This window comes from Cyprinodon variegatus, unplaced genomic scaffold, assembly GCF_000732505.1.
Source record: "Cyprinodon variegatus isolate N-32 unplaced genomic scaffold, C_variegatus-1.0 Scaffold35, whole genome shotgun sequence".
NCBI classification, from domain to species: domain Eukaryota; kingdom Metazoa; phylum Chordata; class Actinopteri; order Cyprinodontiformes; family Cyprinodontidae; genus Cyprinodon; species Cyprinodon variegatus.
In genome coordinates, this window is record NW_015150488.1 from 1,378,624 (window position 1) to 1,403,806 (window position 25,183).

The 25,183-nt window shown below is 38.4% G+C and overlaps 1 protein-coding gene across 3 annotated transcripts; it reads right to left on the reverse strand.

The window, feature by feature from the left end:
• Positions 1–2,446: 2,446 nt before the first annotated feature.
• rassf8 (Ras association (RalGDS/AF-6) domain family (N-terminal) member 8) lies at positions 2,447–24,691 on the reverse strand. 3 transcript variants are annotated; one of them, XM_015404262.1, is made up of 6 exons: positions 24,373–24,691; positions 11,326–11,528; positions 7,358–8,157; positions 7,017–7,214; positions 6,483–6,627; positions 2,447–4,121 (listed from the first exon to the last, which is right to left on the reverse strand). In XM_015404262.1, the coding sequence occupies exons 2-6, from the start codon at positions 11,426–11,428 to the stop codon at positions 4,000–4,002; spliced, it is 1,368 nt and encodes a 455-aa protein (XP_015259748.1). In that variant the 5' UTR covers positions 11,429–11,528; positions 24,373–24,691; the 3' UTR covers positions 2,447–3,999. The 3 variants fall into 3 exon arrangements, with proteins under 3 accessions (XP_015259748.1, XP_015259766.1, XP_015259758.1); XM_015404280.1 differs by having other exon boundaries at positions 6,489–6,627; positions 24,373–24,689; XM_015404272.1 differs by having other exon boundaries at positions 24,554–24,684.
• Positions 24,692–25,183: the final 492 nt, after the last annotated feature.

Here is a 25,183-nt window from a genome sequence, read left to right on the forward strand (position 1 = left end):
TGTCTGCTGTGTTCTTCAAGCAGCAATGTTCAATAGGTCAGACAGAACAGGTGGATTCATGCTGAGGTCAGATTACAGACAGATGGACGATACTTAATAGTTGAAGGACTAATGAAAGGGTGTTGCTCATACCAAATAAATTCTAAAGATGTGGTGGGGTAAATAAAAAATGCATGCCACACTTTTTCATTTTTAACAGACATTAAACACGACAAGATAAACACTGTTCAAATTGAGTTTCTTATACATATATTTGGATAACACTTGTGAAGAAGGTAGGAGGACATCAGATGAAAAAAACCTTTCTTTAGGTAGAAGTGATTAGAAAAGCTCATTTTAAAAGATTTCATCGAGCCAACAAAAATTGGTGCATAAACTAAAAAAACCTCCACAGGAGTGACTCACCCATAAAGGTCAATTTAATCATATTCCTCTTGTATGTGCTTCATTAAAATGTTTTTCAACCCAGCACTAACAGAACAACAAACATCAAAACCATGTGTCTAATTCTTTTAGAAAAAGGAGACTACTATGAAGAGATTATTTATTCAATACAATGATCACAGAAAAGGTTATAATCATAACCTATAAAAAAGTACAAATATGATTTTTTTTTTTACTCAAAATGAAACAAAGCATAAAATACTACAAACTATTATTTCTGAGAAAAAGTCTCCCTCTGCTGGTCTGAAGGTTGAACTTCTGTTGTGGTTGGGCAGTAGATTGGTGGAACAAAAGAAGTAGATAACTCTTCAGTTCAAAGGTTTTTAGTCTAAACTTTCCTCCAGTGTGTGAACAGTATGTCTCACACAGTTTTTAGGAAAATAATTACCGTAAGATGTGTGTGAAGAACTACAGTCACCCATTGCCAAAATAAGAAAAAACAAAACCACTGAAATTTTTTGTACAAATTTGAAGACGTTTCGCTTCGTCTGAAGTAGTGTTGAGCTCTAGGCTTATAGAATAGCCCAACAAAAGCCTTGTTCTAGCCTAGAAAACATGCAAATTGAACTGAAACAGGTCCACCCCTTGCAATGGGGAGACATTGAGGTTGTTCTTGATCTGCAAATTAAACCAAAACTGGCCCATGCCTCGGTAATGGTCATTAGGGTCGTTATTGGCCTGGCTTACAGGAGCAATGTTTTGACCACCTGTATGGTGATGAGAATTGAGATGATAGCAGGAAGGAATCAACGAAAGGTGAAACCTGAGTCCTCCCCCCCTGTTTATGGTTGTTTTTTTCTCTCTTAATGTAAATGGCTTCCCTCACATCCTTTTCAACACATCAGTCTTCTTTGTCCAAAATGTGAAAATCTTGGTCCTCAAAAGAGTGTCCTTTGTCCTTAAGATGAAGGTGGACAGCAGAGTCATGTCCGGAGGAGGTAGCTCTCTAGTCACCGCATGGTTAGGTAGCCTGAAGAACCACCTCTGGTGGCAAACATTTGAAGTAGATGCAAGTGTTTCTAAAGAGGACATTTCATACTCCATAAAAAAAAAAAAGTAAACACTGTAAGCCCTTATTTGGCCTTCCACTGGAACATGTTTCAATGCAGTAACAGGGCCAACTACAAATGTATGACCAATCACTCTAAAGTTATTTTACGGAATATAGAGACGTAAGATCCCATTATTACACTTTAAACTGAGGTCTGGACTATGCAGCATAAACAAGGCAAAGATAATCAGCATTCTGCTTCCATACTTGGGGGGTATATATTTATATGCTGTGCTACTGCAATGTTCTTAGGGATTAGATTTCTCTTTCAAAAAAGGCACCACTTTTCAATGTTTTTCAGATAGTAATGTAAAGAGTTTTATCACTTAAAACGCCATCTGATATCCATAGAAACTGATGAGCTTTGCCTGATGTTTAACCTTAGCCCCAACCTTCAGGGATGTCACTTAAGCATCCTGGATGGAAAGCGATACGTCTTCAAACTTGGAAACAAAGTCAAGTGGATTGTTTTTAACTTTTTATCAGTCACTTCTAGGTAAAATCTTGGGGTTTCCGATGTTTTTCATTTGTGAATCGTTTTTACCCATCTTTATAAATTCTAAACTTTATATTATTTAGAAAAAATCCTTCTACTCCTTCCTTGATTAATGTGTAAAGGTTCGTTGTAAGGTCATTGCTGAAATGTTTCCACACATCTTGGTGCTGAAGAGCAGCAAGTGGACAAGACTCATTTGAGCTTTCATGAAGAGGCTCACGTTTGCTTTTGTTTAGATCTCCAAGCTCATTAATTAGCAGCAGCTAAGATCTTTCCACTTTAAATTTGACAAATACAGCACAGATGTACTCAGCATTACTAAACAGCTTTCCCGTACTGGAATTTTAGTTAAACAAATGACTGTGTGGAATCCCTGACTAGATCATTGTTTATTGTGTCCTCAGTCACGTTAGACAGTTCCAGCAAACACTACTCACAAAGCAAGATTTTATTCAGATGGTTTATTGAACCATGCAATTCATATCATATCTGCATTCTGTTACAGCCGTACACAACTGGCCACAATCCGCAGTAGATTAAGGCAGGAAAAACAAAACAATTTATTCAAAGTTGACATCTTATTAGAGCTCTAGAAGATATGAAGTTGTAAACAGTGACCACAACAATGCAGAGTTCTCATTCAAATTACAGTACACGTGTTGCATATTAAAAACACTAAACATAGGAAAAAAAATGTTTAACTTCATTGTTGGTAGTATTATGGTAACTGTACAGTAGCAAAGTACACATGTTTCCTGTTTACTTTGACAGCTCTACAAAAGACTGAAAAAAACCGTGTAGTTTCTGGTTCTCACATTGCATACCAGCACTAATTTCTAAAGTTGTTTTTAATCTCAGCTACTAATGACTTTTCCTTCAGCACCTTCCGTAAGACCACTCTGTGCTGTATCTGGAAACACCATTAAAGGAATGAGGATAAGGCACTTGGATGCGTTTAGCAGCTTATCTACAACCTAAGTGAAGCTTCATAACTTGGCTTTCCTCCACACACACAGGCGAATGTCTTGAATCACCGTCATATATGCAAACACACACATTCGTTTTCTACTCTCCAAGAAGTGCTTTGAAACTTGTGACCACGCGTGCACGCATGCAGACGAACCACTTTAATTACTGACTTGCACTCTTACTTCACATTGCAGCTCTAACTGTCCACCGAATGACTACCGATGCCATCGTCGACCAATCAGGTGTAAGCATTCTCTCTGCACATTCAAAGATGGCCAACACAGTCATGCAACAAGCTCAAACTTTGGCCACACACAGTTCATAAGATAAACAAGCATAAAATACATTCGGAGAAAAAAATATATATATACACACTGTTGTTATTAAACAACAGAAATACATCTAAAAAGGAGATTTAACACTGCTTTTATATGCAGTTATTACTGCAGGAATGCACACCTTTAGAAATAAAATGCATTCACTGAATAAAGCTAAAGAGTACAAACATCTACAGTAAGCCTTCATTTTGGTAAGTACACATAGAAACATTCAGTAACAAAAATATGACCAGTTTGTGCATAGTTTTAACTTGAACCAACAGAGCACATGGAGAGATTGTTCACAGTTTGACTACAGAGACAAGTGGATCCTTCACTTCAATGAGAGTCAGACGTTTTGCTGGAAAGGGAAAGATTCTCACGATCGCTTTCTAAAAGGCAAAAAGATGAATACAAATCATTCAGCAGGTAGTAAAGGGAAAAGTACAATATGTGGATATGTTTATGGGGGATGCCCAAAACAGCCAGATGTTTAAGAGACGGACAGAAAGGGAGGGGGTGCCAGTCAATAGGCTGCAGTGGTTTTTGTTGACCAGAGCTGTCTGCTGGTTTTCTTCAAGCAAGTGCTCAATCATTTCCATTATGGGATTGTATCTTCACCGTAACTAAACACCTCACACATTACGGTTGCCTTTAGGTTAAAAAAGGATTAATGCATAGTTCAAGCTGCGAAGATGTACTGCTAGGGTCAGTTCTGGAGGTCAAACGTAGATCCCCTCTGGGTTCAGGCCAGAGCTGAGGGGGTTGGCGAGGACGCGAAGGTGGCTGGACACAGGCTGGGTTGACACAGGACGCTTTAGGGAACCAGTCAGTGCTGCCAAATCTGAAAAGGAAACAAATGTCAAAAAAACAAACAAACAACTTATCTTAGCTTTAAAAGGATTTTTCTTGTTGAGCATCGAGATAGAACCTACAGCACTAAGATACAGAGACAAGTCAACTTATTATATAGCTCATAAAGAGACATTAGCATTCATTCAAAATTACAGATTAAATGATAAAGAGCAGCGGAACACAGAAAAATTATATCAAAATAAAAAAATATAAAATGTAACGGCTATAAAGAATCTTAACCTCTGCTTGAATCAAACACTAAGAAATAAAGATGGATCCTGAGCACAGATTTAAGAGTCTTGATTGATCGTTAATCTGACTATTTAAAAGTGATTTGCTCTAAAAGCCTGACCAGTTCTGCTTTTTAGTTTGGATCTACGAACATCTAAAAGAAACTGGTTGGTTGACGAGCATGCTCTTACTAGAGTCTAACATAGAGAGTAACATAAGGATTACAAGAAGGAAGCTTTGAAAACTTTAAAAACCACAAGTTACAGTCTTTAAAAAAAAATAGACGGACCACAGAAGTTTTTAAGATGCCTAACTAAATAATTACCATTCTAGTTTTTACTTTCATTGTTTTTTTTTTCTATATACATTTTAACCTCAACCTCAATAACAAAAAATACATAAAAAACAGAAACTCTGGGGTTGCCTTTCAATTTCATTCATTCAAAAAAATAAAGATATATGACAAACAGACGAACAGAAAAAAGCAACAAGGATGCAATGTTATGCATTTCTTCATTGAAGCCACAGGGGGGCGAGACTGAGCTTTGCAAAAGGACATCTATGAATTTTATGCTACAAATATGACTTGTCCTTCGAATGCATGTATGGATGAGTACTAGAGCATAATCGTACACTTATTAGTATAATAGAGGCCATGACAGAGGGCATGTCATTAATAATCCAGAATGAACAGCTTCATACAAGCAGCACAAAAAAAAAAAAACAGATGCAAATGCTACCCCCCCTAGATGCCCCCTTTCACATGATAATGTCTTCAGGTCAGTTTCAAAACAACTGCAGGGAATTTTATTGTGCCCGTCTTGTGAGACTGCAAACATTTTGAGCATATCATTTTAAATCTAAGCTTTTCTACCCTTAAACATGACTTCTACAATGTCAGTGGTTTTAAATCCCTCTCTGTCCATGTCACATGACGTGTCCCACCAGCAGAACTTGGAGCTAAGACAGCTCTCATGCGAGAACACTTGTAAAACTTTTGTAATGCTTAAAGCTAAGTTTCTGATGGTGGAGAACTTTTCTACTAAATCTTATCTAATTAACAGGCACCATTATAAAAAAAAGGTTATATGTACTAAACTTTTACTGCCCTCTAAATCTACTGAGTTTCTAAGGATGAAAGTTGAATTAATTTAGTCTATTATGATCAAATATCGGAGTAGAGGTCTTTATAGTTGATGCATATATTTAACCTACCCTGATGATTATTAGGACCCTAATAATTTAAGTTGTGATATTCTTAATTTTAATATTTAATTCAAGCTAAGATTTTGCAAATCTCTAAAAGCAAACCAAACATGATAAGAATTAGACAGTTCAAGACTTTTGTTAAAAGCCTCACTGACTTAGCCGCCAAAACTTTAATAATAAGCTCTAAAAGTTGTTATGCCCCATGCATCCGACTGCTCTACAAGTCCTGTGATTGATCGGCTTTGAGCTTCAAAAGGCCAGTGGGGGGGGGCCTTAGAAACCTAAAAAGAACATTTCTACCAGGGCCGGTTCTGCTTGCAGGATGTTGATAGCAGGTTTGAACAATTCTATAGTGAAATTCTTTATAAATCAGCTTAGATACTTAAAAAAAGATGAATAAAAAAAAAAATCTATCGCTTTTTATGAACGGGCTTTTGTACAGCCTTCACTTCACTCTCATGAGCAGCATCTGTTCTCTGTTGCTTGCAGGGAGCACAGAACTGCCACTTACACAGGAACAAAGATCCATACTGCATCTTTCCTTATTTTTTCCTCCCTTCACATACAGACGCAAAAAGCGGCAAGACACACAGTATTGAGTCATTTTCTCTCAGCAGGCTGTCAGAGACCAGAAGCCTCAGAATAAAGTGCACCTTGACAGAATAAATTGATTTCCCTAACAAAAACTGAACCATGCTTTCATTTGCACATTCAACACACATGATGTCCTGTTCGGTCAAAAAGCACCATTATTCTCACAGTCTGCAGATTGTTAGACGGAATCCATCTCAGGTTACAATCATGCTTCACTGACCTGTCAGGAACTATACACCCCTTCATCTCATGTAGGGTCTGGACTTGAACAAAGTTTTCTTACAAAAAGTTTTAAGTAAAACTGAACTTTCATTACCCGTACCAGAACTGCTGCTTGCACAATCGTCCTCCGTCGGTTCAGCTGGCAGCACTGTGACCTTGGTTCCGGTTTGCTGTATAAACTGCTGCAAGTTCACCTGCCTCAGCTCCTTGGTCAGCTGCTCCAGCTCCTGCTGCATGTCCTTCAAAGGAGCAGCAACAGGGAAAAAATTACTCTTCCTATAGCTTTATACTCCAATGTTGTGCTCCCAATTTACAGGGAGCGGCAATAGTTTAAACAGGGTATTTTAAGGACTATCAGGTTAAGTCATAAGCTCAACTGTTTCAGTTTATGTTATCCATACAGCATCAGTTCACTTTACATAACAGATCTGAATCCTACAGAGATACTGAACTGAAATGCTTGTCATTTTATTCTATAACAGCCAATAAATTGCAGCCAAATTCAATTTATGATGGAACGAAGGAAAGGTAGATGGAAATAAGAGAATAATAAAAGAGGGATGGATAGATTGATTTACATGGAAAAAAAATAAAGGTCCAAACTGGTTATTGAATGTTAAAAGCCCACCTGCAGTTTCTTACTGCTCTGTCCCAGCGATCTGTCCACAGCCCTGCAGCTGCTCTCCAGCTGGATGGCCTGTCTCTCTTGGGCCTTTAGCTCAGCCTTGACCCGGAGGGCCTGAGCCCGGGCCTCTGCCTCACTGACCCACTGGGTCTCCTGGTGCTCTCTCTGCAGCTTCTCCTCCTCAAGTCCTGCTTCTACCCCCTGATAAATAAAAGAAAAGGCAATGCTGAGAAAATAAAAGAAAACCTTTTACTAAACAGAGCAGTGTTGTAACGTATACCACTATGATAAATGAGCTCTATTTTTAGATAATGTGCAGTGAAAATCCGCCATAGATAACACACCTTTAACATGGCAAGCTTTTCTTCTATTTCCATCTCGCAGCCCTGCAGCCGTCCTCGCAGCTCCTGCAGTCTTTCCTCAAGCTGTCTCTCGCTCTCGATCTCAATCTGCAGCTCAGTGGCCCAAAACTCCTCCTCCTCCATCTCCACCTCATTCTTCCTAAGGTGTTTCTCCAGCCTGAGGATCTCCTCTAATAACCCTCCCCCTCTGCCAAGATCCGCACTGCATCCAGCTCCTCTTCGTCCTCGGCCCTCCGACCAGGCTTGGAGCTCTGCCTCATAGGCTTCCAGCTTTTTCTCCAGCACATTCAGAGTCTCTCTTTGCAGACTGACCAGTCTGATCAGATCTTCCATGCGACAGGTCCACAGGCCTGGAGGAGCTGTTCCAAAGGCTGGCCGCGCATGGTGGGGATTCCCACCGTTACCCATGAGAAGTCTCCGCTTCCCCTCGGCCTCAGGCATCCGGCCCCCGCTCAGGATCTCCCTCAGGCTCCTTGGTGCACCGCTGAAGGTTAGGGACTTGCGGCGCGGTTCACGCCGTCGAAGAGAACCATCATTGGGGTGACGGAGCTTTGCAAGAGGAGGTAGACTCTGACGATAAAGCCCACGTTCAGGACCCCTAAGCGGGGGGCCCTCAGAAGGGGGCCGTTCCGTGAGTGAGGGGCCGGTGCGATGAAGGATTAGCTGGACGTCACCAGCATACTGACCCCAGGTGTTTAAAGATGCCACAGGGCTCTCATGAGGTGCTAAGTGACGCTCTGTGTCCCGCCATTTCTCTACTAAAGTATATCTCCCTGTGCGCCCTGCAAACGACAAAGACAGTAAAGTAACATAAATAGAGATTACATCACAGTGCGCTGCATATAAAGCTGAAAAGGAACGATAAAAGAAACTTCATTCAAAAAGGAGAAATAATAATTAAGAAAAATAAACAAACCAAAGTTAATTAAACAGATTTTTTTTCTCAGGTTGAAATAGGAAGAAAAAATTGTTTTCCAAAAGGACTTTTCTTGCAAAAAAGAAACAGTTATTGTTGAATTCCAACTTTTTTTTTTTTTTTGTTTAATTTCGACAAGGGATGAAAACATAATAAAAAAAGACATCAAAAATAAAACGCCAAATAAAAAAATTTTGGGGGATTTTCAGAGACCAACAAAATACTATATAACTGAAAGAAGGGGTATAATTATTGTGTAAAGACTAATGTGCACTATTTTAATTCATTAAAATGTTAAGAAAATTCATCAAGGGACAAGATTTTGAGTTTAAATCCTACCACAAATACAGCACTTCTGTGAGGTCCACAGGTTTGTTAGAGAACATTAAAGAGTAAACAGCCGACAGGTCAGGGAGTGTCAGGGTTGTATAATGCAGCGCAAGGTTATAAAACGAAATCATGAACCATAAATACCTCAGAGCTTCACTCTATTCATTTAAACATTGAAAGAATACTGAAAGCTACAACCCTTTTGAGACATAGAAATTATAATTGAGAAGGTAAAGAGAGTGATAATCAGAGAAGCATCCAGACTGTTCATCACTCCAAACACACAGTTCACACACTGAAACATGGTGATTTTGTGATATTGGTATACTTTCTCCACCAGGCAAAGGAGGGCAGGTCAAAGTTCACTGGAAGATAAATCGAGCTAATTACTGGACAATGCTGGAATTAACCCATCACGGTCCAAGTTTGATTTGAAGGATGAATTTAGTACAACTTCAATAAAATGGCCTATTCAAAGTCCAAAGCTAAATTAATTCTCTATCTACTCTAAAACAAATACAAACCAAAGCTTACATTTTATTTGAAATTAATTTAGGAAACTATGCATCCAATACTTTCTTCTTAACTGTTATGCTCGACTTTATGTTGATACATTTTTAAAAGATCTGAAAATTGCTTTTAATGTGTGAATGTTTTTTTAAAGGCATTGACTGCATACAAAAGGAAATGAAACAAATCTTTGGATCTACAGTTTCAGCACTCTGAGCGACCGATTTTTCCTATTTGGCTCATTGATTAAAGCATAGATTTCTTGCATACAGGAAGATCACCCTATAAATGTTAAAGCACAAAATCGATATCTATGTTTGATCGTTTGGAAAATACTGGAATAGGGAGGATGGAGTTTAGAGAGAAGTGCTGCTTTCACAGTTTGGCAGGATACGAAGGGGATGAGTCAGACTTTCCTTCCTCCTCCCCTGCGCTTAGTGGGAAGTGATGTCAATACATTATGCTCAAGTGCCCCCATTTCTGCAGCAGCCATAAAGGAAAGCGGGGCGCGTAAAGCCAAGAAAGAACCAATATAGCCGCTGATTATGGCCCACCATTTCCCAGCGGGAGCTTCAAGTGAAGGCGGGAAGGATGACAGTTGTTTACCTCATTAGAACCTTTATTTCTGTCTTAGAAAAAAAAAAGCTTGCCATTTTCAAAAAAAGCTTAATTTACATAACTTTATCTGATCATGTCATCATATTAAAGACATGAAATCCTTTAAAAAACAAATACGTCACAGTGTTGGTAAACACGAGAAATTCAATCTAATCAGTGTTCTTCAGCCAGTGAGAGCAGAGCTTTATCTCAGGGAAGATAATGCTGGATTACATTTATGGGTCAGAAACATCATTAAGACGCCTTTGGAAGCGGAGGAAGGTCATGATCTAAACGCTACAATATGATCTAAGGATAACGTTATCATTAACTTTGAGTGAACCAAAACCGAGTCCAGCACTCTACAGTACAGGTTGGATGGTGATTAGAAACAGTTTAACTTCCCCAACAATACATTTTTTTAAGTGAGGGTAATGGGAGTTTTTGGCCTTTATAAAATGGTGCCATAAACTGCATTTACTCAATCAAGAATGATGGTGGTAAGCTATATTGAACCCACAGCTGCCCTTGGGCGCACGGAACGACCCCCAACTGTAGACAACGCAGATGAAGTGCCTTGCTCAAGGACCAAACGACTGATACAGAGTTGGGTCTAGTGGCTTACAGGACAAACCTCTACCTCCTGACTGCCTCTGTTGCCCCTATTTTAGCATAGCTTGCATTGTATATCATAGTTTTCGCACAAATTTGCTTAATTAACAAAAACGTATTGTTTTACACTTCAGATGACTAAAACTGGACTGATTCAGGAGTACTTCAATTAAAACTTCTTTGATTAACAATTCATATAATAATTGTGTTTATTTTGTTGTGATTTATAACAATGGAATCAATTTTTTTATTCTTTGAGCATGATGCAAAAACATAAAAACTCAACAACTACTAAAGAAATCAGGGGTGTCCAGATACAAGCTTTTAATTTCCGATACGACACTGATATTGCAGCTTTGAGAATTGGCACATATCGATATTAACCCGATATGATATTATCATGAATCATACCAGCCTTATCAGATAACTTATAACGTTAGAAAAGGCTTGATCAAATGATATGATATTACTAAAACTGGGAACAAAAGGTCAACATCAAAAGGTAAGAAAACAACTGATTCATGTAAAATTGAAGAGTTTCAGAAACCCTGAACAGAAGCAGAGTGAAAATATCAGAGAGTTTAAATGCGGGCCGATAGAATCGGATATTAGTTTTTGTCTAATATCAGACCAGCCTATAATAAATTCTCAACTACAAAATATAAACTGTGTAATATTCAGGAAATATGAAATGATTTTGCTGAATAAAAAGCTCAAAAGGGGATGAGCTTATTATGGGACATAAAACTCTGGATCAGAACATCTTAAAAAGATTCTCAGGTTAAGACTTAAAATATGTTTTTCTTTACTACTACTTTACAATTTTTTTAAACCGTAGAACTCCGTAAAACCGTAGAACCGTAGATTCCTTTAAGACCTCAGAAAATTGTGTTTATGAAAATAAATATATATATATAAAAAACACATGCTGTGATTGAAGGCTAGGGGACACATGTTTGTAGTTGTAAAACACAGAGATATTTACCAATAGCCTGGGCCAAAGCAATCACCACTTCCTGGCAGGTGGTTGCCTCTGTGACCCCACATACAACCCTCTGGACGCCATCCACCCAAACCTTCAGCTCCATTTTTGGGTCAGAAGTGAGCAGGACTGTTATGGTGTCTGGGCCCCAACATCATTCAACGCAGGAAAGAAGTCAGTATGCAGGAATTCCTCTGGCTAAGTTACTGTAGGAAACAAAAGGGAAAACAGGAAGTGGTTAGTCAGGATGTGCTCATACAGCCAGGGTTACACAAGTTGATTGAGCCACCAGTGAGCGATTTAGCAATAAATCCATACAACAACAAACCAAGAAAAAAATATGTACATGTAAAACATTGCAAGTAGAGAAACTGACTCCAGGCAAGCCTGGCCACCTGGCCTTAACAGTGCTGTTTTGTTCATTCTAAGAATAGGTACATGACTGTTGGGGGTGCAGGAAGACTCTGCCAGCAGATCTTCCCAAGGCCAGTTCCTGCTTTTGTACCAAGAACTGAATAGAAGGAGAGACGACAGAAAACGTGACCTCAGAAGGGATGGTAAGTAACAAGACCTGAAAACGTGGGTAGAGTCCAAAAAAAAATCAAGGCTTCCCTGTGAATTTTTCTGCTTTGTTAGCGGTTCTACACACACTTAGGAATTTTTAACCTGTTCTGTACAGAAATGCAAAAAGTATTTTTTTTAAACTTTGCCTTAATATAGATGCAAATAAATAATACCTAATCAGACTAAATACAAAACAGATGTAAAAAAGAGGATAATTAGTGACAGGAATGCTTCCACACATTCTTCAAGGACATTAAATCGGGACAGAATCAATGGCCCGTCTCCATCCCTCTCTATGAATCTAACCTTCATTGCACCTACACAGTTGTCTGAAAAGGGCCCTTTGTCCCCCCCCCACATCAATTAAACCTCCCCCGGCTCAGGTATTGCCTGTCCACATGCAGAAAGTCCTCCACACTAGTCTGTTTGTCCTAACCTTAGCTAACATGCAGCCAAAGACGCATTGCGGTCCTGAAAGGCAGAATTAGTGAAAGATGACAAACGACCAGAGTGAACTAATTTCCTAATGTCTACTTTTTTATTTAAATAAATGATAATACATATAACCATGAACAAAAATAGGTAATGGTGTCTGATCATTCAGAAAAGAAAATTTAACGCTGTTTCGGTCCTGTGCATCTCATTTTTGTACCGATCAATAAAAACTCCACTTTGCGTTTTTGCAGGTACATGAATGTGCTCTGCTCACTCTTTTCTTGGCACATTCACAGCTGTTTGGAAAGTGCCTTTGTCGCTCTTTTCAGACTTCCCTTAAATGGCAGTGAAACACCGAGGGATGAGACAGAGATGGAAAACAGTCACGGTCAAGTAAGCGGAAAAACCTTTATGTTCCATGAACCAAAAACTTTGTTTTCAAAAGTACATTTATTAATGGTAATAGTGTCTGTTTGGAGGGGAAGAGAGCAATGCAGCTGAGAAATTGGAAAAACTAATGGGGAAAATGCCAAGCAAACCATGAATCATTGAAAATGCTTTACGTTTTGTTTCTGGTTGTATTATTATTTGGAGATTTGGAGAAATACAACAGATCATTAGTACCTTTAACAGCAATAACCCTTCTCCAATACACAAGTTTGTGTATTGTTTATGCATTTATGCCCTACCCTTACCCTAAACATTGCCAGTATATCTAATCCTAACAAAAAAAGAAGCTCATACCATACCTCTGAACTGACTTCCTAACGTTGAAAATTTGGGATTCAACATATTAGGACCAGCCATTGGTCCCTACAAGGCCAGTAAGACCTCAGAAGGTTAATAAATATACCAAAATTTAGTATTTTTCTACAATTTTCAGATAGATTAAACAGTGCTTATTTCCAAAGCTTGGAATGTCATTTTATAACATAATCCCGTCATAAAAAAACAACTTCAAAACAGCTTCACCATAGACCAGTCTAAAACACAGCTTCCTAAACTTTTCAGTCCCACAATGGAGGACTTACGATCCAACCTATTTGTTGAGTACATTAATGCTTCTACAAATCAATTAACCATTGCTGAAGCAATATTAAAAAAAATGCAGCACACACCAGAGTAATTTGTTTTATCAGTATTTCAGTGATGCACATATCTTAAAAGGTATAAAGGACAATCTTTTATTTCCGGGTGGATCATCTAAATAAGTGGTCCCCCTAATTGTCATTCATTCTGGTAATATGTTTACATTGGGCCATCCAATGTGCTCGCCTCGTTAGCTACCTTTTTCTGTGCATGCACACTTTCAGGTGTGTATGTGTGGTGAGCTACGGTTCAGATAGTCATGGAAGCTCACCTTTCTCACCGCAGTTATTTGAAATTGGCCAAGGGTTGTAAGAGAAAAAGTGTCTACAAAGTTTATGAGAAGAAACAAAAGGCCTCAGAAGAGGCAGATGTATCCAAGAATACTTTGCGCGGAGAGCTGTCCTCGCAAAGCACTATGGGATTTGCTAAAATAGCAGCCCCCTGTCACCATAGGCTGTCGCTACCTAACATGGGTAAAGATAGGGCAGGCAACATGCAGAGCAGAGTTACGTGACCAATGGAGCAAATAGCAGTCACCATCTGTCCGAACGGTCAGTTAACTGAGTTTGCCATAAAGTTCCCTATATAGTCCCTGCTGTATGTGGACACAGTAAGCTTGTATGAGCTATAAGAATAGCACATTTTAAACAGGGCATGCACAAGGAGAAATGGGATTGTGCATGCTCTTCCACACTAATTTTGAGTGCAAGAGCATGCATGAGCAGTGCAAGAGCATGTAGGAGCGATGCAAGGGCATGTGTGCAATGCATAAGTGACGAGGGCGGGTCTTTTAAAGTAGGGAAGCGGCATTGCCAACCGTTGCATTTCCGAATTCGCCCAAGTGGTGCCCGAATTTACGAGAGTGATGAAAGTTAATGTGATTGGTTGTTTATCAAGGGGGCAAGATTGTTGTGGTGGAAGATTCGCAAGCAAGTTTGGTTGTAGCCGGTGTCTGGGAAGCCTCTTGCTAACCAGTTAGCAACTTAGTGCTAGTAGGTTCCCAATGGGAAATTACATTGGGACCAAGTAGCACTTAATTGGTAACTTAGAAACGACACTGTCAAGGAACACTATGGAGAGTGGAAATATGCAAGAGGAAGAGAGTTTTGTGTCGGAGGTCGTGGATGAGTCTCCTCCATCATAAATTTTTTATTTAGAGGAGGAAAACGGGGACAAAGATGTTGTGGAAGAGGACGCCAGGGCGGCAGAAGCTTGGTGTGGTGTAGAAGGCTTACAGCCGTACATGTTTGAGCCTTTACCTCGCAACGCTGCCAGTTCTATTAGCTCTAACGCCTGCTGAAGAAACAGACGTCCATCGAAGTGAACACTGGGATGTAAACTCAATGGTAAAGTAAATAATGAGTCTTATTTCAACCGTTGCGTATATTAGCTGCAACATATGCATCAAGATGCTAGGATCGAAAAAATGTGATTAACAGAAAACCGTGATACAATCTTTAAAAAAATCCTACACAATACCTTTAAGTAGTTTAACATAAATGTTTATCGTTTAGTTTTTAATACTGCAATGGATCTAAAGACTCCATACTGGTTGATAAAGGATCCCAACTTTGTGGATCAAGGGTCTAAACTGTCTATCAGTCTTTGTGATTTGGCTAATATTTTGAGGAGCATCAGAGTGAACCAGGCTAAAAAAACAAAAAAAAAAACAAGCATAAACTGATCAAATATAACTTTACATTTTTCTTTGTAAAGATGCATAAATATTGTGTATTACTGTAAATCCACTTTAGTATAATCTGCTACTTTAGGGCAGTTTATCAAATAAAATAATCAATGTTTGCTTGTTTTTTCAACATGACAAAATATGAAGATACATTTTTCGTGAGGCATTGAATATTGTGTCCCTAAATAAAAAGCCGTGTTTCAGATTCAGGAATTTCTTTCTTCGTTCTGCATTGTTGACATTAACCCAAAAAACCTAAGTAATGATACAGGCACAGTGGTGCAGGGCAGAGCGCCATCCTGAGCTCTGCAAGCTCTAGTTTGTTGGCCCGTCAAAGCTGCAGCCTGGGGGGATGCCCATCTCTTGATTTGCGCAGTCTGCATTTTTGCCAGAAAAGCATTCCACAAGGCAGATGAGCTCTTGGATTTCCATTAAAGCTCAGCTGAGATGATAAACTTCAGCAAAACCTCAAATCCAGATGATTTCAGTGCCTGCTCTCAATTGTTACAGTCTGGTGTTTAGCAACAATCACTGGACCTGCATTCCTCTCTTAGAGAAGTGTGTGAGCAGCACCAAACAGCTTGCCTCTCCGGCTGCTGATGACAGCTCTCCAGACCTATAGGAGCATACCAAGCTGGCAGGGAAAAGACTTCAGCTGGCTGCTGGTGTAAACATTCTACCATATGCTCCTGTGCGTGCTTCAGTTGAATCAATATGTCCTCAGTAACACAAAAAAGGAAGGGTTAATTTGAGTTGCAATGCAGCTACTGAATTTAGTGCTGCCAGTGCATTGTGAAGATTAGGACTGCTTAGGGTTTGTATAAAAAAACGTGTTGTGCAAACAAACGTTTCTGATTAATTTATAGTAGTCAGACTCCAAATATCCAGACTGCATTGATGAACTAAAGCATGGATAGATAGCTGGATGGATGGGTGAACATGCTGACAATTGGTTGGACCCAGTTACAAATTGAACTTTTAGATAAAATGTTGGGGAATTACACACTTTGAAAAAGCTGGGGTTTTATTTTAAAACAAAAAAACTAAACCAAAATAAAAAACAATGGTCACGGAAATAAACCGAACGTGACAAAATTAATACTAGATAAAAAACATAAAATAAAAGTCAGGCATTGCATTTCAACCAAGCTTCAACAGAATAATAATCTCCCCCACAAAAAAAAACAAAAAACAAAAAAAACAGATGAAATAGGCCTGGACAAAAGTGAGTGTCACATGAGCTGAGAGACCTAATAAATCAAGGCATTCCCACTAATTAGCATCACTAGTGTCTACGATATTTTAATCAGTCAGTGGGCCTGTATATATGGCTTCAGGCCGTAACTGTGCTGTCTGGTGACATGGTGTGTACCACACTCACCACAGAAAGCAAAACAAATAAAAGTGATAAAAGAGCTCTCCAAGCAGCTTTATGTCCCTGTGAATACAGTTGCACATATTCAGAAATTTAAGATCCATGGGACTGTAGCCAAACTTCATGGACGTGGCTGCAGGAGGAAAACTGATGACAAATAGCAGAGATGGATAATATGAATGGCAACAGAAAAGTTTAGGAAAACTTTCAAAGTGATTAAAGGTGATCTCTAAGTTCAAGGAGCACCACTGTCAGATCGCACCATCCGTCGTTTTTTGAGCCAAGGGGACACAACTGGATATGACCAAGGAGGACACAATTTCTTAAAACACAAATCCGAAAAAAGCCAGAGTGGAATTTGCCAAACTACATATTGACATGCCACAAAGAAGACTTCTTTGCAAAGTTAATAGAGAAATAGATTTTTTTTTTTTTTGCCAAGGCAGGGCAAATATCACCTCCATGGTTAAAGACAGAAAAATGAAAATAAAAGAACACTCTCCCTAACATGGAGGAAAACATGGAGGAGGCTCTATTATGTTCTGGGGCTGCTTTGCTTCATCTGCCACAGGATGACTGTTTAGTTGGTGGTAATACACTTACAGTGGGTTTGCCACCACACAGATGGGAAGAGAGTTGCAGCTAGATCCATGCAGGATAATAGAAGTAAGGACTTTTTTTTATGCAAAGTTTACAGTAAAGTCCTGCAACTATAGACTCTGGACAAGCAAACTTCAAGGTTACTAACCAAAAACCAGGAGTGAAGCATCCACATGCTTGAGTGTAAAGAAGTGCAATGAATTTTCAATCCCAATATTGATTGAACATTTTTTATAATTTTGGCTAAATTGCTCAGCCCTACTCACAACCAATTAATTACCTAAATCACATACCGGTAGGTAAAAAAAAAAAAAAAAATTGCTAAGAGGAAAAGATTGGACTATTCTGAAGTGGCCTTCTATGAGCCCTGATCTTGAGCATCTTTGGAAGGAGCTGAAACATGCTGTTTGGAAAAGGCATTCTTCAGACCTGAGGCAACTGGAGCAACTGGAGTTTGCTCATGAGGAGCGGACCAATATACCTGCTGAGAGGTGCAAAAAAATCTCATGACATTTACAGAAATCATTTGATTACAGTTATTGCCTGAAAGGTTGTGCAACGAAATACTAATTGAATTATTTTTGTCCAGGCCTGTTTCATAAATTCACCTTTTAAACTCGTTCTGTTGAAGCAAGGTTGAACAGTAGTCTGACTTTCGTTTATTTTCATAGAATTTGTATTTAATTTGACAGATTCAAGCCATTTCTGTGACCAAAGTGGGTTTTTCTTTCACTAACATGTGTATATTTCTAGAAACACTATTTTTTTTAATGTATCCACTTTTCCCAGACTTAGAATAACCATTGTTTCCGTATTTTAGGAAAACAAAACCAGTGTTCGTTACATTGCATCATAGGCCATAGTAAATCCATTTCATAGGAAATCACCAATGTTCTAACACAAAAACATGCTGCACTATTTCCTGTTCACTTTCAGTGACCATTGTTCATAAAAAAAAAAAGACAATACATCCACACAATAGTTAGAAAAATCATTCTGCATAATTAACTGTCAAATAAAGTAGTGCAGTCAAAGTAATTCAAAACAAGCACTTGTGGTTCCAAACACTGCTGTTAATTAGAGACAGAAGGATATTCCTCAGACTTGAGCAACATTAGAATAATGCTCTAACTCCTCCTCTCTGTTGGTTACCAAACTTTATGTCAATCTGTGCACTGAGTAGGGCAGCATGTAATTACAAGCAATTTATACTGGGCAGTAATTGGCAGCAGCTCTGTTGTGAAATAGATCTCTGTGAGCAATCAGAGCCAGACGGTGGTTTTATTGTTGAGGCAGGAATCTCTTTCCGCTCTCCCAAATAGCCAACATGCGCTTGGAAAATAACACATTCAACTTATTGGGCCAAATAGATAAATAAATAAGTAATATAATTAGTTTCCCAACACATTTTCACACCCTCTGAATTTTTCTTTTTTATACGACAACCTCAAACCTAACTTGTCCAAAACAACCACATGGATGCAACAAAGTAAATTAGAGCCTTCCTCTGAATAATTACTAATAGATGATTGTTTTGCAGCTGTTAACAAGTTGTGCAACTCAAACTGTTTAAGCTTTTCATCTGGTGTAGAAGCCAATTATTTTTTGTTAATAATTAAAAATGATTTTTGTTTTTGTGTATAATCTAGCTAAGTTTATTTTACTTTATTGCTAGATTTCTGTTATGAAATTATGTTTTTTGGTTATTTAGTCATGTTTCTTTGTTTTTGGTTAGTTATGATTAATTTAGGTGAATTATTTTTTATGAATGGGCAGTCAATGGTAGGACCAGCATGCATCTGGGTGGGCATATGTTTGTTTTTTTACCAGCAAAAGAGAAACATGGAGGAAATGTTTGTCTTTTTTGTTTGCTTGCCTGAGGAAAAAATTAACTGAGAAAACTAAAAGGAGTTTACCTAGAACATTTTTTCTTTTGCCTGTGTAAAATAAGTCCATGGTGCATCTGTGGCCTTTGTGGAATTCCACTTTTTTGTGTCATCAAAGCTGGGCCACAACATCTGGTAAACCATGTCAAGTCACATGAAATGCTTGCAAACTATTGAATGGCCCAAGTTCTGGTGAAACTATTGGTGTATAAAGCAAAGAAAAAAAAAAACTTAAAGCGATTCCAGGAACAAGCAGAATTGGTTATGAACAGAGCAACCTATCATTAAAGGTAAAATGGATATTCAGGAACATCTGGTTGAGAAAAAAAAAGCTCCTCAAGTAAAGTGATCAAAGATAACCAAAATGTTTTGAGAATTGAACCATAAAAAAACATCAGCAGGACTCCCAGCCATGTGCAACATTGAAGTGAGAGTATTTCAACACACACAGTGTGAAAGTAACTCAACGGTTGGGGGCTAAACAGCTGTGTCCCCTTCAGAAATCCACTAATCAGTGACGCTGTTCTGGAAAATAGGCTTTAGTTTGGTAGGCAATATAAAAATTGGAAAGAAGATCATGCGATCTGATGAGACGAGGAGTGCAGTTTGGGAAAAGAGGGCTTTAAAAATAAGCACTCACAATGCATAGCATCAAAATAATGATATTCCAAAATAAATCTGCAAGTGGACTGCCTGATTATATAGAATGAGCAGATTATTGCTCTGGATTTTTCACTAAGAGTAAAGTGATATAAAATACGACACTTGAAAATTGTTTGCCAATGCCTAATTCAAACTACTGTAATCTAACACCCCTAAATAAAATCCAGAGCAAACAATGGCATTCCAAGGTCATCTGTTTAGTAAAAAGAGCCCTTCTATGTTTGATCTAACCTCAATATAAAAACAGTTGTTCTATAAATACCTCCCAGGTTTATTAGAAATCAGGAGCAAACCTAAAGCATCACAACCAAGGAACACTGCGGTTATAGAACTTTAAAGCACAGTTTTGCTTTCAAACAACATCCATAGCTTTGAACATCTCACAGATCACTGTTCAATCAATAATCAGAAAAAGAAAGCATTGCACAAACGAAAACATTCATCATTAAAGAGTTATGCTGACTTATACATACAGGCCAGGCAGTGATAGTATTAAGGACAGAATCTGTGGGACAGTAGAGATCCAGGTAGGAAAATCTTTTGTCAGGACGACTAATAGGCGACCCTCAAAACACTGGCCTTCAAGGAAGAGCTGAAAGCAGTTTTTAAAAGAAAGGAACAAGAAGCCCAGTGAGAAGTCTCTGATATGTATGCAGGGGATCTAGGAAAAATAGGGAAATGTGCTCTGATGGGAAGAAAGACCAACACAAAAGTTGTTCTACTTCTGAAAAAACGTATAGAACAAAGCAATTCCCTTATAATGATTTTCTTGTTATAGTTCTGACCTAAATCAAGTTTGTGTTCAGTTACAATTTCCATTCAGCGTGATTGAGGTTTCTTTTGTGAATAAAAATGGGCAAAAATGTAATGAGTATGCATTGTCAATAGGGACGAATCAAAACATTGCAATTGCACAGAGAGCTGGATTTACAAAGTATGACATTTGACATAAACACACCTTACTGTTAACATTTTTGGGTGTTCTCATTCTTTTATTGACTTTACAAAATCTTTATTTACTTTATGTTAGTCTATCACATTAAATATTTGTAAACTTTGGGTTCTGACGAAATGCAAAGCGAAGGAATGGAGACTGTTTCAAAACCATGCATGTCATCCAGACAGGAGTAACCCAGTTGTTGTGACTCAGTTGCTAAGCTACTTATTACAAATTATGCCTACTAATTGTGTGTAAAATAAAGAAAAAAGAAAGAAAGAACATGGTAGAGACCAGAGGAAGGCCTTGATCCTGAAGGGTGGGAACTGATAACAAACAGAGGATGCATTCCTGCAGTGTGAGAAAGCAACCGGCCACGAGAACAAGATAAGAAAGATATGAGTTCCTCCTTGCCAAGGGATCCTGGATGCCTAGCAGCAATGGCCCTACAGTAAAGTGCATCTTCTTTAAGATGCATTCATCTAAAATCTCTTTTAGAACATTCCCTTCATATTTGGAAGCAGAGCTTATTTATGCAAAGTTTTTCCTAGACCGTAAGATTAAACGTTGAATTTAAGATGCAATGTCTACTAAATTATTTATCAAAACTTACGTACAATAGGTTTTTTTTTCCAGTCTAAAACTTTAAAATGTATTTTATCTGAGCAACATATAGCACCAAAGTTCCACTGAAAAGAAAACTAAAGGGAATAAGCAATGCTCCGCAATTGCTCAGAACTATTTAACTCTACTTTAAAGACTGGGGAGTTTGGGATTAAACTCACATCTAGTCACGCTACACACAACACCCACAGCTCCTCTGAGCTGTTCAACAGCCCCCGCCCTGGAGCTATAGACTCCTCTCTCTGAGTCTGCCTGCTTGATATTAAACTAATAGCAGCTGAGGCACCCCCCTTTCCTCATTTTGGGAGGTCAGTCCTGGCAGGATCTCCAACATCTGGACGGCACGTTCAGCCAGCTATAATGCTGCCTTTGTTCCCCTGCCATATTCACTGCTCACTAGGCAGCTTTGAGGGAGCAGCAGGGGCGGGCAAGAGGCTCCTGCAGCGGGGCAGAGGCGCAGAAGCTCCACAGCAGGACTGTGGGAGGCATCTGGCCAATTTATACATGTTACTGAGGTTCGTAAAACATCGTCTGGAATGGACTCCTTTGCACTGCTCATACAGAGCTTAGCGGTTAAAGAGGACCAGCTGGGATAGCCACACTTATGTGCTTTTTAGCAAGGAGGGGATTTTTTTTTTGAGCTGCCAGAAAATTACAAAAATCTCTACAGTGTAATCTAACAACAAACTGACCTTACACTATATAATTGTACATTATCGGGTTACACATGGAATACAGGTGATGCAATAAAGTATTCATACTCTTTAAACTTCAAAAATACAACTAAAAAAATGGAAAAGCGTGAAACTTATTTGTATTCAACCAACATTTGTTATGATATACCTAAAAACTGTGCAGCAATGAGACAAATATACAAAATGACAAAGGTAGGTTTAAACATCTATAACACAAACATTTTGAGGGAGTCAGCTGCATTGATCATGAAAAATCTTGATTTCAATTTGAAAGTAAGTGAACATTGATAACCATTCAAATTGGTTGAAAATTAAAACGAAAAATTGTAATTTTGTTGTGTTGTCTGTTTTTTTTTTTTCTTTTTTCTAAACTTATCGCCTAAACTGAGTAAAATGCAAACAACTTCCTTTAAAATCCACTAACTAAATAGGGTCCATCTCTACATAACTGAACTTAAAAGCAGAGATTGAATTAAGATGTTTGGAGCAGGGCTCAGATATAAATCACTATCCAAAACTTTGAACCCAGCCTCTAAAAATGTGAAGGATTATGGCCCAATTGCAATCTATCAAAACATGGCTGACAAGATGGACAAAGAGAGCATTATTCAGAGAATCAGATGGTAAGGAGAAAGCTGTTATGAAAAATAAAATGATAAAAAAAAAAAAAACTAAACTGTAAAGTTTGGCACAAGCCCTGCAAATGTGAACAAAAGTGAACTAAAAACAGACACTGAATCTCCCTAAACACCCCAAAAACACACAAAAACAAAGTGGCAGTAGCATCATGCTGTGGGATTGCTTTTCTTCAGTGGATAAAGGAAAGCTGATGTAAGATGGATTACCCTAAATACAGAAAGATCTTTAAAACATCTAGGGCTGAAACAATTATCGCTTATTCAAATAATGATAAACTAATTTAGTAATCCATTAATCATTACCTTGAGTAAAGAGACTCTAAAACGTGACTTTAGATGACAGAGCGACAAACTTAGAGCAGTAATTAGTAAAATAAGTAAGTAAACTTTATTTGTATAGCACTTTTCACAGACAAAGTCACAAAGTGCTTCACATGATAACATAAACACAACACAAGTAAAAACAGATAAAATGCAATAAAAGCTATAATAAATTAGATCAAAATTGTTAACAAATATCTTGCATTTAAGATTAAAAAAAAAAAATGTTTATCTGTCAATTTGCTCTATCCAGAAATTCCGTAAAGGTTTAAAAAAACAATCCACTGGACTAAAAGTTTTTAAAACTTTTACGGAATGACTATGACCTGGATGACTGAGAATCTTCATCAGCATATCTATCCAGAAAGTTTTAGTTTCACCTGGTTTAAATTCATAAAAAGTCTTCTTTAAGGAACCTTTTAAATGTAAATCCCTTTATTGTCCCAGAATGGGGAAATTCACTCTCTGCATTTGACCTATTCCCTTGGGGAGCAGTGGGCTGCCATTGTGCGGCACCATGGAAGCAGTGTGAGGTTAAGGATCTTGCTCAGGAACCCAGAGTGCAGGCTGTGGGGATCGAACCGGGTATTTGCAACCTCCTAGAACACAAACGCACTGCTCTAACCACTAGGCCAACACTACCCCATCGCTGTCTGATTATTAAACGAATAATCGAGAAAAATAATCGACAGATTAATTGATTTGCAAAACAATTGTTAGTTGCAGCCCTAAAAAAAAAAAAAAATAAATAAAAAACAACACAAAAAAATCAATAAGAGGCAATGAGACTGGGTTTTGACCGAGTTGGAGATTTACTTTTTAGCCAGAAAAAATGAGCTAAGCTTCAGAAGGTTTTAGTTAAATGAAACCATATGATTGATTTAGGATGGTCCAGTTAAAGTCCAACAGCTAAATTAGTTTTAAAGGTGTTCTCCATCCAATCTGATAGAGATGGTGTTGTTTTTCTTAAGAAGAATAAACATACATTTAATTTAAGGTGAGTAGCTGTTAATAATAATAAATAACAAATAAACTCTGATGTTATGAGTGTCTAACTTGACAAAATGTGAAAAAGCAAAAATAGAAAAGCTTTGCTCAGCACTGATTTTTCACCCTGACTCTATGTGTCTGACAGTTCAAATCAAAGAGGGAAAAGGGCTTAAGAATGTAAAGGCTTTTCAGGGGATAAAAGAAAGATCAGAAAGCAGAAGGTGGGGAAAGAGAAATGACATTCAGGAGAATCTTCTGCAAAACATTCGGCCTGTTGAGCAAGTATTAAAAAAAACTGCATCAGCTGAGATAAACAAAACATCTGAAGTTAATCTACAGCTGAAGGCTAAACAGCAGAAAGAAAATGCAGGAGTACAGAGTGCGAATCTATGCAGGCTTGATGCGCCTCTAATGGCGTTAACGGGCTGTAGTTGGATCAGAGTAGCAGAAGTATCCCACTATGGAAATGTTTCCGCTATTTCAGCCCCACACTACAACAAACTGCGGCAGCAGTCTGCAGCAATCGGCTCTCTGATATTCTCCTACCTTGGACGCAGAAGCAGATCCAGCTCAGTTTCCCCTCTGCGTGGGGAAGTTTGGGAGGAAAACACAGATGAAAGCGCGGATTCCGCAAAATCTATCCCCTTTCACCATGGCTTAATGAATCATTCCCAGTGATATGCGTCAAAACAGGAAAGGAAAACAAAAGAAATCACGTTTCACGCACAGAGAAAGACTGTGGATGATTCCAGATTTGGAAAAGGGGGGATCGCTGTGTGAAAGTTTGTGTTTGTCCTCTGCGGTCTGAGCTGCGGAAAACGCTCCTCTCTCTCCTGCCTCCTGGTTTGATTCCTCCTGCTGGTAGGAGCGCTCCATCGCCCTGGAAGAACTGGGACACCGCAAGGCATTGTGGACCCTTTAAAGCTGCAATCACACTCAGACGGGGGAGGGATACCTTCAACTTCTACATCCACTGGACACATAAACTCAGCATTTTACACAAAATTGAAAATTGGAGCATATTTTGTGACTGATAAAAGAATGTAATAATTACGGAAGAGGAATCGGGACACTGAAAAAATAAAAAAGTTAACTGATTTTTACATTTTATTTCAGTTTAATATGGGAAAAAAAGTCATAAGCCTGAGAAAAAAGTCAGAATTCTGATATTAAAGTCAGAATTATGAGTTTAAAGTCAGAATTCTGAGAAAAAAAGTCAAAGTTCGGAGATTAAAGTCAGAATTCTGAGGAAAAAATTCTGAGAAAATAGTCATAATTCTGAGATTAAAGTCAGTATTCTGAGATTAAAGCCAGAATTCTGAGATGCAAGTCAGTATTCTGAGAAAAATATTCTGAG

Bases quoted from the DNA above. Each gene is read 5' to 3' on its own strand.
- rassf8 (XM_015404262.1), bottom strand. From the start codon at position 11,428: ATGGAGCTGAAGGTTTGGGTGGATGGCGTCCAGAGGGTTGTATGTGGG. The intron at 7,215-7,357 runs GTGTGTTATCTA...TTTATTTATCAG, and splicing joins AAAAGCTTGCCATGTTAAAG to GGGGTAGAAGCAGGACTTGA. The intron at 6,628-7,016 runs GTGGGCTTTTAA...GCTCCTTTGAAG, and splicing joins AGAGCAGTAAGAAACTGCAG to GACATGCAGCAGGAGCTGGA.